Source organism: Abramis brama, assembly GCF_963993115.1.
Source record: "Abramis brama genome assembly, chromosome: 3".
Classification (NCBI taxonomy): Eukaryota; Metazoa; Chordata; class Actinopteri; order Cypriniformes; family Leuciscidae; genus Abramis; species Abramis brama.
The window spans coordinates 57,254,457-57,269,137 of record NC_139965.1 but is presented as its reverse complement, the minus strand read 5'-3'; the positions used below and the strand labels follow the sequence as shown (position 1 = coordinate 57,269,137).

At 38.8% G+C, this 14,681-nt stretch overlaps 1 protein-coding gene across 8 annotated transcripts in view; it reads left to right on the top strand.

Moving 5' to 3' along the window:
- bmal1b (basic helix-loop-helix ARNT like 1b) overlaps positions 1–14,372 on the top strand; it is a 30,809-nt gene extending 16,437 nt beyond the window's left edge. For all 8 annotated transcript variants that reach the window (XM_084108235.1, XM_084108236.1, XM_084108238.1 and 5 more), the window contains 15 exons: positions 1,658–1,696; positions 4,072–4,098; positions 4,217–4,374; positions 4,892–4,971; positions 5,061–5,153; positions 5,246–5,363; positions 5,847–5,996; positions 6,088–6,334; positions 8,381–8,487; positions 8,568–8,718; positions 8,809–8,897; positions 10,317–10,413; positions 10,509–10,605; positions 12,800–12,893; positions 13,632–14,372. In XM_084108235.1, the coding sequence (XP_083964361.1) occupies positions 1,658–1,696; positions 4,072–4,098; positions 4,217–4,374; positions 4,892–4,971; positions 5,061–5,153; positions 5,246–5,363; positions 5,847–5,996; positions 6,088–6,334; positions 8,381–8,487; positions 8,568–8,718; positions 8,809–8,897; positions 10,317–10,413; positions 10,509–10,605; positions 12,800–12,893; positions 13,632–13,792 (1,708 nt within the window). In that variant the 3' untranslated portion in view covers positions 13,793–14,372. The remainder of the gene's footprint in view (positions 1–1,657; positions 1,697–4,071; positions 4,099–4,216; positions 4,375–4,891; positions 4,972–5,060; positions 5,154–5,245; positions 5,364–5,846; positions 5,997–6,087; positions 6,335–8,380; positions 8,488–8,567; positions 8,719–8,808; positions 8,898–10,316; positions 10,414–10,508; positions 10,606–12,799; positions 12,894–13,631) is intronic.
- The last annotated feature ends 309 nt before the right edge of the window (positions 14,373–14,681 follow it).

Here is a 14,681-nt window from a genome sequence, read left to right as displayed (position 1 = left end):
ACTGGGTGGTACTCATGCCTCATGTTATTCATGCCTTAAAATAGCTTGAATGTAACTCTTGCTTCATTTAGTATACGCAAAACCATGAATATGCAAATGAGCCCCGCCTCCACTCACTCATACATGGTCGTCTACAAGTCGATGTATCAGAATGGTAATGCGTTCTATGTATAGCTCTCTACAACATCGGACATATAACGGTAATTCATTATCTTTGGCTTGATTACGTTATAAAACAGCTAATATTGTGTTGCTAATGTTACACAAACCATGTTCCCGTTCGCCATCTCAGAGTACCTTCTAAAAATTAGCATCCTTAAAAACACTTTGAACAACTTAGAACGTCAGTGGAGAAAGGCATATGGTTCATCATAACATCGTAATATACATACATAATTCACCCGCTATGTTGCCACATTAAAAACATGATTTTCACCACAGGGGGTTAATGTTAAGTTAATGTTTTCAGCTCAAATATGACTTACTATAGATGATCCTTAAATGCAGCTCTATTTGCCTGGCTAAGTTAACGTTGGGCTATTGACGCCTGTGAAGAGGTAAGCGGTATCGCTTAACAGAATTTCATTCAACAGAGATGTTTGAGAACATTCTATACGGATCATAGTTATTCATCAATTGATGGACAAGAGCGCTTTCTGCATATTAAAGATCTGATTAATGTGCCTGGATTGTTGCTGTTTGTTCTCCGTGTGCTGATGTCGATTATGGTAGTCTGCAGTACTGATATAGTGTTTGTGCTGTTACCTGATATGTATTAATTGTTTTTGTTAATCAAGTGCTCAAACTACGCAACAGCGTGTGCACGTAAACAACACTATTAGCACAATTTAGTCACAATTAATTCTTAGTGAATTCACCCTTTTAATAACTGTTTCAGTGTCTAAATATCATGCAAAATAGCAGTTATTTTATGCAGCTGAGAGTTTGATGTACGTTTTTAAAAAAATAACATGTAATGCATGGTTTCCCATTGAAGGGTTTGTAAACAACAAGAGGTTTTATTTTAATACAACTGGCATGTACTTATTAAAAGTATGAAATTTGATATTTTAATTGTTACAGATGCATTATATTTATTGATGCAGTATGTGGCTTAAAATCGTAGGCATTACATGTACACAGAATACATGTACACAAGTACATAATTGAGGTCATAGGGGTTCGGGTAACTAAAAAGTTACTTAACCAACAGAAAAAAAAAGAAAAGAAGAAAACGGCAGTAGATGTTATCAGTGTCAAGCCCTCAGGTGAACAGCGTGTAATGTTTCTCTCATTCTGGTCAGTTATGAAACCAGCCATTATGAAACAACCAAGCTGGAGTTGATGGTGCGCGAAATGGAAGTTATATCATATCAAGTCATAGTATATTGTTTCTGGTACCATATTGTGGGATCCTTGTAATGACATTTCATGATGGGAAATTAATGTGCCCATAACCTAATCATTTATGAACTATATTGACAATTAACAAGGAAGTGTAAAATGACATAGTTTTAAAGATTACTTTAAAATATGTTGTCCTTTTAACTAAGTATAAACATATGTGACTTTCATGCGTTTTAATCCAAAATACTTTATATTGGTTGACTCCTGAACTATTTTAGCTAATGTATTTGTTTACTGTTCATTTTTTTAGGGACAGTATGGACGCAGACAATGACAAACAACTTGAAAGGTAAGCTGAATTATTGATCAAGATATATATCTCATATATACACAGTATGGTCTAAATGTCTGAGATCACATGTGATATACAGTTCAGTCATGAAACTCTAGATGGCACAGGCTGATAGGTCGTTTACATGTAATCTGCAAGCAATCACATCATTTACTGCATGGCCATAGGTGGAGTGTGTGTAAGGCTGGGCAAAGCTTAGCTTTCCTCTGGCCACAAACTTAAGACTAGCGTGTAATTTCCTCCCTCAAACCAACGTCTGCTGCTGCCCCTGACTGCTTTTAGAGGGAAATGCTGCTCATAAATGCTAGCCTGACAAGCCAGACCCACATCAAGATGTTGGGTCTGGGAACACACCGTTGGCAGGGCGGGATAAACGGATGTCTTTTAAATTCCGTCTGCACTCAATAGGATAGCGCTACAACCAACCAGAGCGTTTTCCCACCAGCGGAGCTAGTTGATAGATTAAACTTTTGCTGTATCCGGTGGGCAAAACTCCGAACACATCTTCCTTTTTTAAGAATGACTTGACTTAAAGGAGCCGTATGTAAGATTGTGGCCAAAACTGGTACTGCAATCACTTTCAAATTGCTGTAGAGCAGGGTTCACCAATCTCGGTCCTGGAGGGCCGCTGTCCCTGCAGAGTTTAGCTCCAACCAGCTCCAACACACCTGTTTGAAAGTTTCTAGTATGCCTAGTGAGACCTTGATTAGCTGGTTCAGGTGTGTTTAATTGGGGTTGGAGCTAAACTCTGCAGGACAGCGGCTCTCCAGGACCGAGATTGATGAACCCTGCTGTAGAGCGGTGTATCCCCTCCCCCTCCCCCTGACTCGAGGTTGCCAGATATGCTGCAAGATCCAGCACGAAAGTTTGTAGCTGCAGCTGTGGTAACTAGAGCAAAGCTGGCAACCCGGATGCCGAAACACTACATGACTTCGTGATTGGTAGATAGGTGGAGGGTGGAGCATCAGGCCAAAACACAACATGACAACATCAACATCAGTTGAGGGCTGCAACTTCACTTTTTAAATGACAGTATCCTGGCCGTACTACTGTTGTCAGTGATATAAGTATTTGAAATGAACATGATTTCTTAATGTCTAGTGACATATCAGGGCCATTTTATGAGTAATCGAAATACATTTCTTACATACAGCTCCTTTAACTCCAAGTCTTAGACTCTCCAAACTCCAAGACTCTCCAAGTCTTTGGAGAGTCGCGGCCAAAGCCGCTGTTCGCCAGCAGCAGCAGCAGCTCTTCTTTGTTTTCAAGTAGCAGGGAATTCACACGGAACCGTCACAACTCTGCCCTCATTATGTTAAGCCCGCCCACCAACTCTATACACGATGTGATTGGCCTGACTAGAGTTTGGTTTTTCCAGCTCGCAAGCCAACGGAGAGTTGCTAGACGACACCGGCTGCAAAATAAAATTTGCTGCGTCTAGATTTCTAGGCTACATAACTGCTGGTCTACGATCAGTTTTCTCCATAATAATAGCATATTGGCGAAACAGATTTGGCAAGCAATCCAATATGTGTCTGTCTTTCACTTTGGAGAACGTAAAATGTTTCTATTTACATGTTTTTGCGGCGTTGAGCAATATACCCAATCACAAAAATATCTGTTGATTTCTTGAACGCAATGGCCAATCAGAGGTGTTTAAGTTAAGTGCTTTTCTGTTAAAATGAACAGTTGTTTGTGAACATAGATGCTTTAATAACAAATAATTGACCATGATTGTTTATGAAGGGGTGTGTAGGTTGTGACATGTAACTTGAAACTATTTAATGGAAATCTATTTAAATATGTTTTAAAGGGGAAGCGCATCTCCTTATCTTTGTCCAGGAGTTGGTTCACCCTCCGCCTATGTACATGGCACAAGCTTATTGGCCTCTGCTGATTCTTCAGCCAATGAGATTGCTTGCTCAACATTTAAATAGTCTGGTTCAGTGTTTGCTGTAGGCTAGACCAGAGTTGCTCTGAAAGCCTCCACCTCCCCCAGCTCCACCTGCCTAGATCTGCTACAGGATTTATTTATTTCTATTCATGCAGAAGCAGCATATCTTACATGCTCACAGCAGCATATCTGTGTATCAGCAATAATCAACAGCAGCAGTGTAGCAGATAAAGTCTGCCAAGACAAAATACATTAACACTGCCATATTCAATAACACGTGAAAACTATTTCAAGAGTTGTCATGATTGAATTACATATATACCTGTATATATATATATATATATATATAGAGAGAGAGAGAGAGAGAGAGAGAGAGAGATTTCAAAATAAAATGGTTCATCTGTAAGTGGTGTTTATATTTAGCTTACATGATTGATTAATTTCCCAGATGTCAAGTTAATCATTTTTCTCTCAACAGGGTCGATCAGCAGATTAAGAATGCAAGGTGCTGTAAATCAGAGCATTTCTGTATTTTTTATTATTATTAGTGGATAAAGCCTGTTGTAGATCATATGCCATTTTTTCCAATTGTAACATTGTTTTGGACTCTTGGTTGTCAACAGGGAGGCTCACAGTCAGATAGAGAAGAGACGCAGAGACAAGATGAACAGCTTTATTGATGAGCTGGCTTCATTAGTGCCTACCTGCAACGCCATGTCCCGCAAACTGGATAAACTCACTGTGCTGCGCATGGCAGTCCAGCATATGAAAACACTTCGAGGTGAGGTTCACACTGTCATTCCCATAGAGCCATTATGGCCTGGCTGGGACTTTAAATGTAATCTTAATTCTACAGTAACATAAAAGTGATTTCAAAAGTTAAAATATAAGTTAAAAAGAAAGAGTATGACATTGACATTCAATTTATATTTTATACACAAACATTATATCACCAATAATGGTTTCAAAACAAACTGAGTGAAAAGATTAAATGAGCAGTATGCACTAAATGGATATTATTATGCAAAGTTGTTTTGCAATGTAAAATTACTTCATTATATGATGTGTTTTATTAAATCTGATATTATTTATATGATTATTACAATATTATGAATGCAAAGTTTCTCCAGTAATACAGTACTTTTGTGAAAGAATACACAAGTTTCAAGAAAGAACGCAATGTTTTTCTGGGCCCAGGGGTTACCCGAATGTTTTGCAATTGAACGCAAGTGTCTCATACTCTTACAAGTACTAATCGATTACTCATACATATGCCTATTTTTTACTGTCTTTTTAAGGTGCTGCAAACCCTTATACTGAAGCTAACTACAAGCCAGCCTTTTTATCAGACGATGAGCTGAAGCACTTAATATTAAGGGTAGGTGACCTAAAGAATTGTGTCTTTTTGTGTTATACTGAGTGATAATCCTTGGCTGTGATTCATTGGTGATTCACTCTGGGCCTCAGGCTGCTGATGGTTTTCTATTCGTCGTGGGCTGTGACCGGGGAAAGATCCTTTTTGTGTCAGAGTCTGTCTACAAAATTCTAAATTACAGTCAGGTAAGGCCTACTAATCCTTCATAACATCCATGAAATGACTCAGAAGTCAGTGTGTGACTCATATTGCCTGCTGCTCTCTCCCCATCTTACAGAATGACCTGATTGGCCAGAGTTTGTTTGATTATTTGCATCCAAAAGACATTGCAAAAGTCAAAGAGCAGCTCTCGTCATCTGACACAGCACCACGGGAGAGACTCATTGATGCTAAAAGTAAGTTAGTACTTGCTGCTATATGCCTTAAATATAGCATTATACTAGCAAACAGTAAACTAGAGGACTTTTAAAATCAGAACAGATTTTAAAACACTAGGCAGCATACATTTTTGGCATCATACATATTGCCGACTTTGCAAATGGTTACACACACTCAAGTTGTTCCGAACACAATAAACTCACACAGAAACACGCGCCTCGTTTCTAAGAGATGCATGAAAAATTTAAACAATATGTGCTCTAAAATTGGCGCAAAATATCCTCTGACTGGATGAAATCTAAAAAGGCTGTGCCCATCATGCACTACACGACGATTTATAGTATTTCTGTCAACTCTGACTACCCAAAATCTGCAGACTGGCTCTGACTTTCAGCAAAAATCTGTTCAAAAGTTGAGTAGTGTATTCCAGCCTTTAACTTCATACATTTCACCAGTTTTACCAGTTTTGAAAATGATCTGACAGAGCGTTATTTTCTCAGCTGGGCTGCGAGTCAGGACAGACATTGCCCCTAGTCCCTCCAGATTGTGCTCGGGCTCCAGACGCTCCTTCTTCTGCAGAATGAAGTGCAACAGGTCCCTCGTCAAAATGGAGGAAAAGGATTTCCCCTCGACTTGCTCCAAAAAGAATGGTAAATCAGTTCTTTCATTTACTTTGAATATTGTTAAATATTCAAAGACAACGATTCCTCATCATAACTTTTGCTTTTGTTCTCCCTTTAGCCGATCGCAAGAGCTTCTGCACCATCCACAGCACGGGCTATCTGAAGAGCTGGCCGCCCATTAAGATGGGCTTAGATGAAGACAATGAGCCTGATAATGAAGGCTGTAATCTCAGCTGCTTAGTGGCCATTGGCCGATTACATCCTCATATTGTCCCCCAACCCATGAATGGAGACATCCGGGTGAAGCCGACAGAGTATGTCTCGCGCCATGCCATTGATGGGAAGTTTGTTTTTGTGGACCAAAGGCAAGTGGTGACTACTGGGCACCTGAATATGAAATATGGTTGCAGTTTAAAGGTGTGGTCGCATTTACCGTTGCCTGGTGGAATTTCGCAAGCAAAATCCAAATCTGTGCAATGAAGAATTTTGCCTGATGCCATATGCCATATGCGAATGACGCATCAGTAAAAAGAACTTTTTCAGCGCCAGCCAATAGCAAGCCTCTCAGTATGGCAGTGAAGGTGGAAACTACGGCACTACACTTCAATATTAAAAAAAATGTCCATAAGAGGCTGTTTGGAAAGCAGTTATTTAGGGTTGGTTCATTTGCTAGCTGGCAGGAATGGCTTTGGATGGCCTGCTTTCTTTTGCAGAGCTGCAGTAAATGTGACCGCACCTTAACTAGGTTAAATGACCTTAAACAATGCCAATGCACTACAACATGTGACATGGCTTATATAATATGGTATACTTTTCCAGATTCTAAATTACATGAATGTAAAGCTCTGTTTACACCTGGTATTAAGATGTGTTTTGGTCGATCGGATCACAAGTAGACGAAGGAGACACATTCCCGTTTACACCTGGTGTTTTAATCTCTTTTGTCCACTTTCAACCACTTCTGTCCTGATTTCTTCGAGGGGAGGGTCTATGGACGGGTAATTGTGTGGGCTTTTCAGATCTTTCAATCTAATGGACAAAATAAGCTTGCGCAAGTTACATATGAACAAGACTGAAGACGACAGAAAAACATACAGAGAGCAGCAGCTTTAGTTTCTGCTCTGACAGCAGCAAGACCAGCCGAATGCTGTGAGTGTGTGTTAGAAATCAGGAATGGAGAAAGAACATTGTCTTTGGGACAATAACTTGGGTCTCCAGTCAACAAAGTTTAAATCCCGACTGGCTAGCACACTTCCCATAATGTATTAAGTCAGTAGACGGAGAGAAGACGGTCTTTTGTGGCTGTTTGAACACATTCGATCACATGAGCGTTTACACTATGAAAGCAAAAACTCAGAATGTGTTTTCCACTGCCTCTGGAAGTTGTTGAAAATGAACAAGTTGAAAAAGCTTTAGACCCCGTTTACACCTATATTTAGCTTCGTCCACATGCGATCCGATCGACCAAAACGCCCCACACCAGGTGTAAACAGGGCCTAAGTTTACGTAAACTATTAGGTCAAATGGATTATTGGTTGGGAGATGTTTGTTTTGTCTACTGATGGATAAACTGATTTGGGATCAAACGTTTGGTGGTCATTGTGACCCTATGACTTCTTGTATGACTAATCTTGATGTTAGCGGGACAGTTTGGTTAGCGTGATTTGGTTTTGTGAGCACAATGCAGGTCAATATCCAAATATAGAAATGGATAAATGACCCAGGTCATGACCTGGCTAAGGCCGAAATGTAGGACACACACTGCACCTAAAAATACTGCACAATGCCTCTGACAACAGAACAGTTTGCCTTTTATACTGAATGCCAACTGCACCTGTGGAGTCTTAAGGCACAGGTATACTTAATTTTCCGCGTTCCGCTCCGTCTCATGCACAGTTGTATCCACACAGCTTTCAAAGTATACTAAATTGTTTTTTTATACTACCAGACATGAGACATCAGAGGGCAGCACTCATTTACAGGACATTCGGAAGGAAGGATAGAAGAAAAGTAGCGGATCCGCCATTGTATGCAAAGTTTAGAACAAGAACCAAAACAATGGAGAAGGATTTGCTGCTTTGTTTACCGAATACAATGATTGGACGTACATTTTATGGTCCTACTCCTTCCACAGATAATATACAGTGTATATATATATATATATATATATATACATATTAATACATTTAGGCCACTTAACTTAGTTATTGCTATCAGGATGTGAAGAGACTTTCAATCAGCATAACAAAAAATGTTTCTGGAACAAATCGCCTACCCTGCCTTTAAGAAAGTGCAGACAATTGTGGAGTAGAAAAATGTTTGCATGATATTATTAGTACACTAGTGGCTTGCAAGCACTGTAAAAACACTTGTGCTCCTCTATGTGTAAAAGATTCCTCTTTTCATTTCAGGGCCACGGCCATTCTTGCTTATCTACCTCAAGAGATGCTGGGCACGTCTTTCTACGAGTATTTCCATCAGGATGACATCGGACATCTTGCTGAATGCCATAGACAGGGTAACAATAGAGCGCTTTCCTGAGTGCAGCGTGACCGGACTCGTGTCATGATTTCTGATCTGTACGTCTCTTGTTTGCAGTTCTGCAGATGAGAGAGAAGATCAACACTAACTGTTACAATTTCAAGATTAAAGATGGTTCTTTTATAACTTTAAGAAGTCGATGGTTCAGTTTCATGAACCCTTGGACCAAAGAAGTAGAATACATAGTCTCAACTAATACAGTTGTCTCGTAAGTAATCAAAATCTCTGCTAATAAAACATGATATCGATGTTCTGACGGTTTGGTTTACTGACCTGAACTGATGTGTGTGTTTTGAAGGGGCAGTTCACTTGAGGGAGCAGAGCCTCACTATCCTCAGCTCACTGCTTCCCCTCAGAGTATGGACAGTGTCCTTACAGCCGGTGACGGTAAGCCGATCTCATTTACACAGCAAATAAATGAGTGACTGTTAAACCATGTCATGACCCTGTGGTCGGGAACATGTGGCTGCCTGTCCTGCTGATAAAACTAAAAGTCAACTTACAATAATATTTCAAGTTTTTGTGTATGTAGTGCTGTGTGCAACACCAATAAATGGAAAACCACTCTCATTTATATGGCTAGCTTTAAAATGCTGTTTTAAAATGGCAACCAAATTTGATTCTCTAAATGTCAGCAATCAAACTCACACGCCCCGGATTCTATTCTCACGCAAGCCATGAATATCACCGGTAGACATAGTAAAGTAAATATCAAAGAGGTCCATAACTGGAAATTATTATCTCTATAAGTCAATCAGAACGTTTAATTATATGAATGGGATTTTGGACCAATATGATTTTGGGGCTACAAAAAGAGTTACATTTCTCTTCCAAAATCTCTTTAAAAAAATAAAATAACATTATTTCATGACAATTTAAGCATTTTTCCTCTAAATTTGTATATAATCTTGCATATTATTAAGTATTTGCATCTATTTTATTTAAATAATCATATTTTCAAAATGCATTGCCTAGAATCAGCATAAATGTATTCATTGTTAAAACAATTTTATTTAATCAGTTAAAATGTTAAAATAAATCAAATAAAAGCTGTGGAGCAAGCAATATTCAATTAGTTAATGTAATTGTATAGACTGAAACAAATGGGATTTATTGATGATAAATATATAAACCTAGTTATTGTATATTTAAAACACATTCAGTTTATCTTACCGGTTTCATTCATACATTAAGCTTATTAGTTTGTTAATGTTAAAACTGTAATCCAAATGGATGGAAATGTTATGAAATTTAAATATGAAATGTCTCACAACAGGACAGAGTTTAAGAGAATATTGATACGATCCACCTTTACACTCAAGATATTAGTCAACATTTTAAGTGGATCAAAACCTTTCATCAAAGTTATACATGAATTTTGAACAATACCCGTTCTTGTCTTAGGACAAATTTGAACTTTTTTGATCCACTTCAAATGTTGACTACTGTATATAGGCAAGGTAAGGCAAGTTTATTTACATAGCACATTTCATACACTATGGCAATTCAAAGTGCTTTACATAGAAAGGAATAAAAATAATCACAAAATAAAAGCAAGGAAAATTAAAACGGTTATAAAAGGAATTAAAAGAGATAAATGATAGTTATAAAATGAATTAGAGTATATATACTCTTTATAGAATTTATATATATATATATATATATATATATATATATATATGACTAAAAGAGATTGCTAGTACTACAGTTTGTTAAGGAAGACTACAATGCTGGAATGTAGCATAGCACATTGATTTTTACGGATATACGTCGGCAGTCGGTGTCTTGTGAACTGTTCTACTGCAGGGTCAGGGAAGACCGTTCCCGGAATCCCTGGAGGAACGAGACCCGGAGCAGGAAAGATCGGACGCATGATCGCAGAGGAAGTGATGGAGATCCAAAGGTGAGCGGATCAGTTTTACGCCTAATAACCTGCACTTGAGTCACACTCTTGAAGACATTGCATCTGGTTTCATCTTTCATTGATATGATTGACAGGATAAGAGGCTCATCCCCCTCTAGTTGTGGCTCAAGCCCCCTCAACATCACCAACAGCACACCCCCTCCTGACACATCGTCCCCTGCGGGCAGGAAGGTAACGTTTGGGCTTCAGTCTCTGACAAACATTTATAGGGATGTGTGATATTGACCAAGTTAGTGTTGTCAAAAGTGCCGACTTCGGTACCAAGTCGATACTGACATTTTAAAAATGTGGTGCTTTGAGCGCGGAATCGTAAACGCCTCTGATTGGCCATTATGCTCACGCATTTATTAAATATATCTGTGATTGGCTACAATGATCAGCACTTTAAAAACATGTTGTAAATATACATCAATGACGCTCTTCAGCGAGCGCTTACGCAGATACACACGGTAGTGTTTGAAATATCTGTCTATCAGCGGATCCTGCTTTCAAAAAACTTGAAATATACAGTGAGGAAAATAAGTATTTGAACACCCTGCTATTTTGCAAGTTCTCCCACTTAGAAATAATGGAGGGGTCTGAAATTGTCATCGTAGGTGCATGTCCACTGTGAGAGACATAATCTAAAAAAAAATAATCCAGAAATCACAATGTATGATTTTTTAACTATTTATTTGTATGATACAGCTGCAAATAAGTATTTGAAGTATCTGAGAAAATCAATGTTAATATTTGGTACAGTAGCCTTTGTTTGCAATTACAGAGGTCAAACATTTCCTGTAGTTTTTCACCAGGTTTGCACACACTGCAGGAGGGATTTTGGCCCACTCCTCCACACAGATCTTCTCTAGATCAGTCAGGTTTCTGGGCTGTCGCTGAGAAACACGGAGTTTGAGCTCCCTCCAAAGATTCTCTATTGGGTTTAGGTCTGGAGACTGGCTAGGCCACGCCAGAACCTTGATATGCTTCTTACAGAGCCACTCCTTGGTTATCCTGGCTGTGTGCTTCGGGTCATTGTCATGTTGAAAGACCCAGCCTCGACCCATCTTCAATGCTCTAACTGAGGGAAGGAGGTTGTTCCCCAAAATCTCGCAATACATGGCCCCGGTCATCCTCTCCTTAATACAGTGCAGTCGCCCTGTCCCATGTGCAGAAAAACACCCCCAAAGCATGATGCTACCACCCCCATGCTTCACAGTAGGGATGGTGTTCTTGGGATGGTACTCATCATTCTTCTTCCTCCAAACACGTTTAGTGGAATTATGACCAATAAGTTCTATTTTGGTCTCATCTGACCACATGACTTTCTCCCATGACTCCTCTGGATCATCCAAATGGTCATTGGCAAACTTAAGACGGGCCTTGACATGTGCTGGTTTAAGCAGGGGAACCTTCCGTGCCATGCATGATTTCAAACCATGACGTCTTAGTGTATTACCAACAGTAACCTTGGAAACGGTGGTCCCAGCTCTTTTCAGGTCATTGACCAGCTCCTCCCGTGTAGTTCTGGGCTGATTTCTCACCTTTCTTAGGATCATTGAGACCCCACGAGGTGAGATCTTGCATGGAGCCCCAGTCCGAGGGAGATTGACAGTCATGTTTAGCTTCTTCCATTTTCTAATGATTGCTCCAACAGTGGACCTTTTTCACCAAGCTGCTTGGCAATTTCCCCGTAGCCCTTTCCAGCCTTGTGGAGGTGTACAATTTTGTCTCTAGTGTCTTTGGACAGCTCTTTGGTCTTGGCCATGTTAGTAGTTGGATTCTTACTGATTGTATGGGGTGGACAGGTGTCTTTATGCAGCTAACGACCTCAAACAGGTGCATCTAATTTAGGATAATAAATGGAGTGGAGGTGGACATTTTAAAGGCAGACTAACAGGTCTTTGAGGGTCAGAATTCTAGCTGATAGACAGGTGTTCAAATACTTATTTGCAGCTGTATCATACAAATAAATAGTTAAAAAATCATACATTGTGATTTCTGGATTTTTTTTTTAGATTATGTCTCTCACAGTGGACATGCACCTACAATGACAATTTCAGACCCCTCCATGATTTCCAAGTGGGAGAACTTGCAAAATAGCAGGGTGTTCAAATACTTATTTTCCTCACTGTACGTTGATCATTGTAGCCAATCACAGACATATCCGATGAGCTCGTGAACACAATGGCCAATCAGAGGTGTTAATGATTCCACTCAATAGTGCTCAAAGCGTCACATTTTTAAAATTTCGGTACTGACTTGGTACCAAAGTCGGTACTTATGACTACACTAAAAATTATACATATCGCACAGCCCGAAGAGGTTAAGAACGTCAATGCAATGTTAATGCATCTCCTGATTTATTTTTTTCCTAACTGCTCAGTTTTCAAATGCTGGAACTCCAGACATTCCTTCCGTCGGGATGATGTCAGGCCAGGACAGCATAGGATATCCTTACTCTAACAGCTCTATTTTAAGTAAGTTTTAACCCTCTGGTCCTCTTCAAAAATGACAGAATTTCAATGAAATAAATGTTCTATATTTTAGTTCGATAATGTTTTTTATTTAATATTTAGCATTTTTTGGGGGATTTTATGGTACTAAATTATATTTTCGCTGTATTTATAATCCATTTTGAGCATAGACCTGAAAATACAATTTCCAACTTAAACTGTCATAAATCTTGAATGCTGTAGAGCACAGACTTAAGTTTGATCTCTTTTCAAAGATGACACTTGGCAGATTATTGCTGAAGTGAAAAATGTTTTAATAGGTGAACGTAAAAAATGTTACATAATTTTATGTTTATTGTTATGAAAAATACTATTTTCAATTTTCATATAAAATATATATTTTCAAAAACGTTTTACTCTAAAAATCAAAAATCTAAACAAGTTGTGTTAAAAATATTAGCCTGATATCTCAAAAAAAGATTTTATTTTGACGCAGTACCAAAAGTTTTCACAAGGTGAAATTCGTCTCCCATTCATTTCCTATGTGGATGTGACCATTTAACCTGTTCAAATTATGTCAATGTTTTTTTTTGTATTCACACAGCAAATGCCAAAACCTTTACCAAGTTTCGTACCATTCTGATAAAGAAAAAAAAGTAAAAAAAGAAAAAAATTGTAAAATGACCAAAGAGCACCAGACTTACTTGATCATTGATTTGCCAGTATTACCAGATTTGACACAATACTTCCTCTGATCCGCAGGTGATCATTCACACATTGGTATGGGTGACATCACGGACGAACCCGGTTCCAGCAGTCCCAGTAATGATGAGGCTGCGATGGCGATCATCATGAGCCTGCTGGAGGCGGACGCGGGCCTCGGGGGTCCGGTGGACTTCAGTGACTTACCCTGGCCGCTGTGAGAGTTCGCCCATCATCTGTACCACCTGTCGCACTGCAACATCACTCCATCCCATTCACGTTCTAACCAGCCATGACTTTGACAATCAACACGTCTGGACGGTTTGGTGTTTTAGTCTCAATGCCTCAGGTAGCTCCACCCATAGCAAAATCTCATTGGTCCACAATCCCATTCCACACCTGTATATTCCAATGTGTCAAATCTTGTTACTGTTTCACTTGCATTGAGGACAAAGAAATGGCTTCTCGCACCAGGTTGTGACGGTGTTAGATCACTCATCGTCCTACAACACACCATTATCAGTGCAAGGATATTGTTTTAATGGACAGAATGGAGCACATGTCAGTTCTACAAACAAAAACAACCAACATAGAGATGATTTCTATATGCAGCATTTCAGTTATTTTTTGTTTCCGCATATTTACTTATTAAAAAAAAAAAAAAGTGTAACAGATGTATGTATTCTAACATGTATGATTTATTTTATCTGGATGTATATGATTTAAATGAACAAAAGGGCAGTGACATATTTTTAAATAAAAAGTATTTCTTTCTCTTTATATTCTTTTTATGGAAAACTATTTTGGAGTGCAGTCTTCATTTCAGGTGAGAGTACACCATTCAGATGAAGAAAAAAAAAGAGCATCAAATGTTTCTTTTTGTTGTAAAATGTTGAATTAGAAATTGTGTTCTCTCTGTGTTTACCGTAAAACTCGTTTTTATCTGAAGTCTAAGCATTCCCAAACCTGATTGTGAAGTTTTGTGCAAAAGAGTACAGGTAATAAAATGGCTCTAGCCAATTATATTGCAGAGGATTTGAGAAACAAAATACTCTTCATCTATACTGTCTTTGACATCAGCAAAACATCAAACATATGGTCTCAAACATA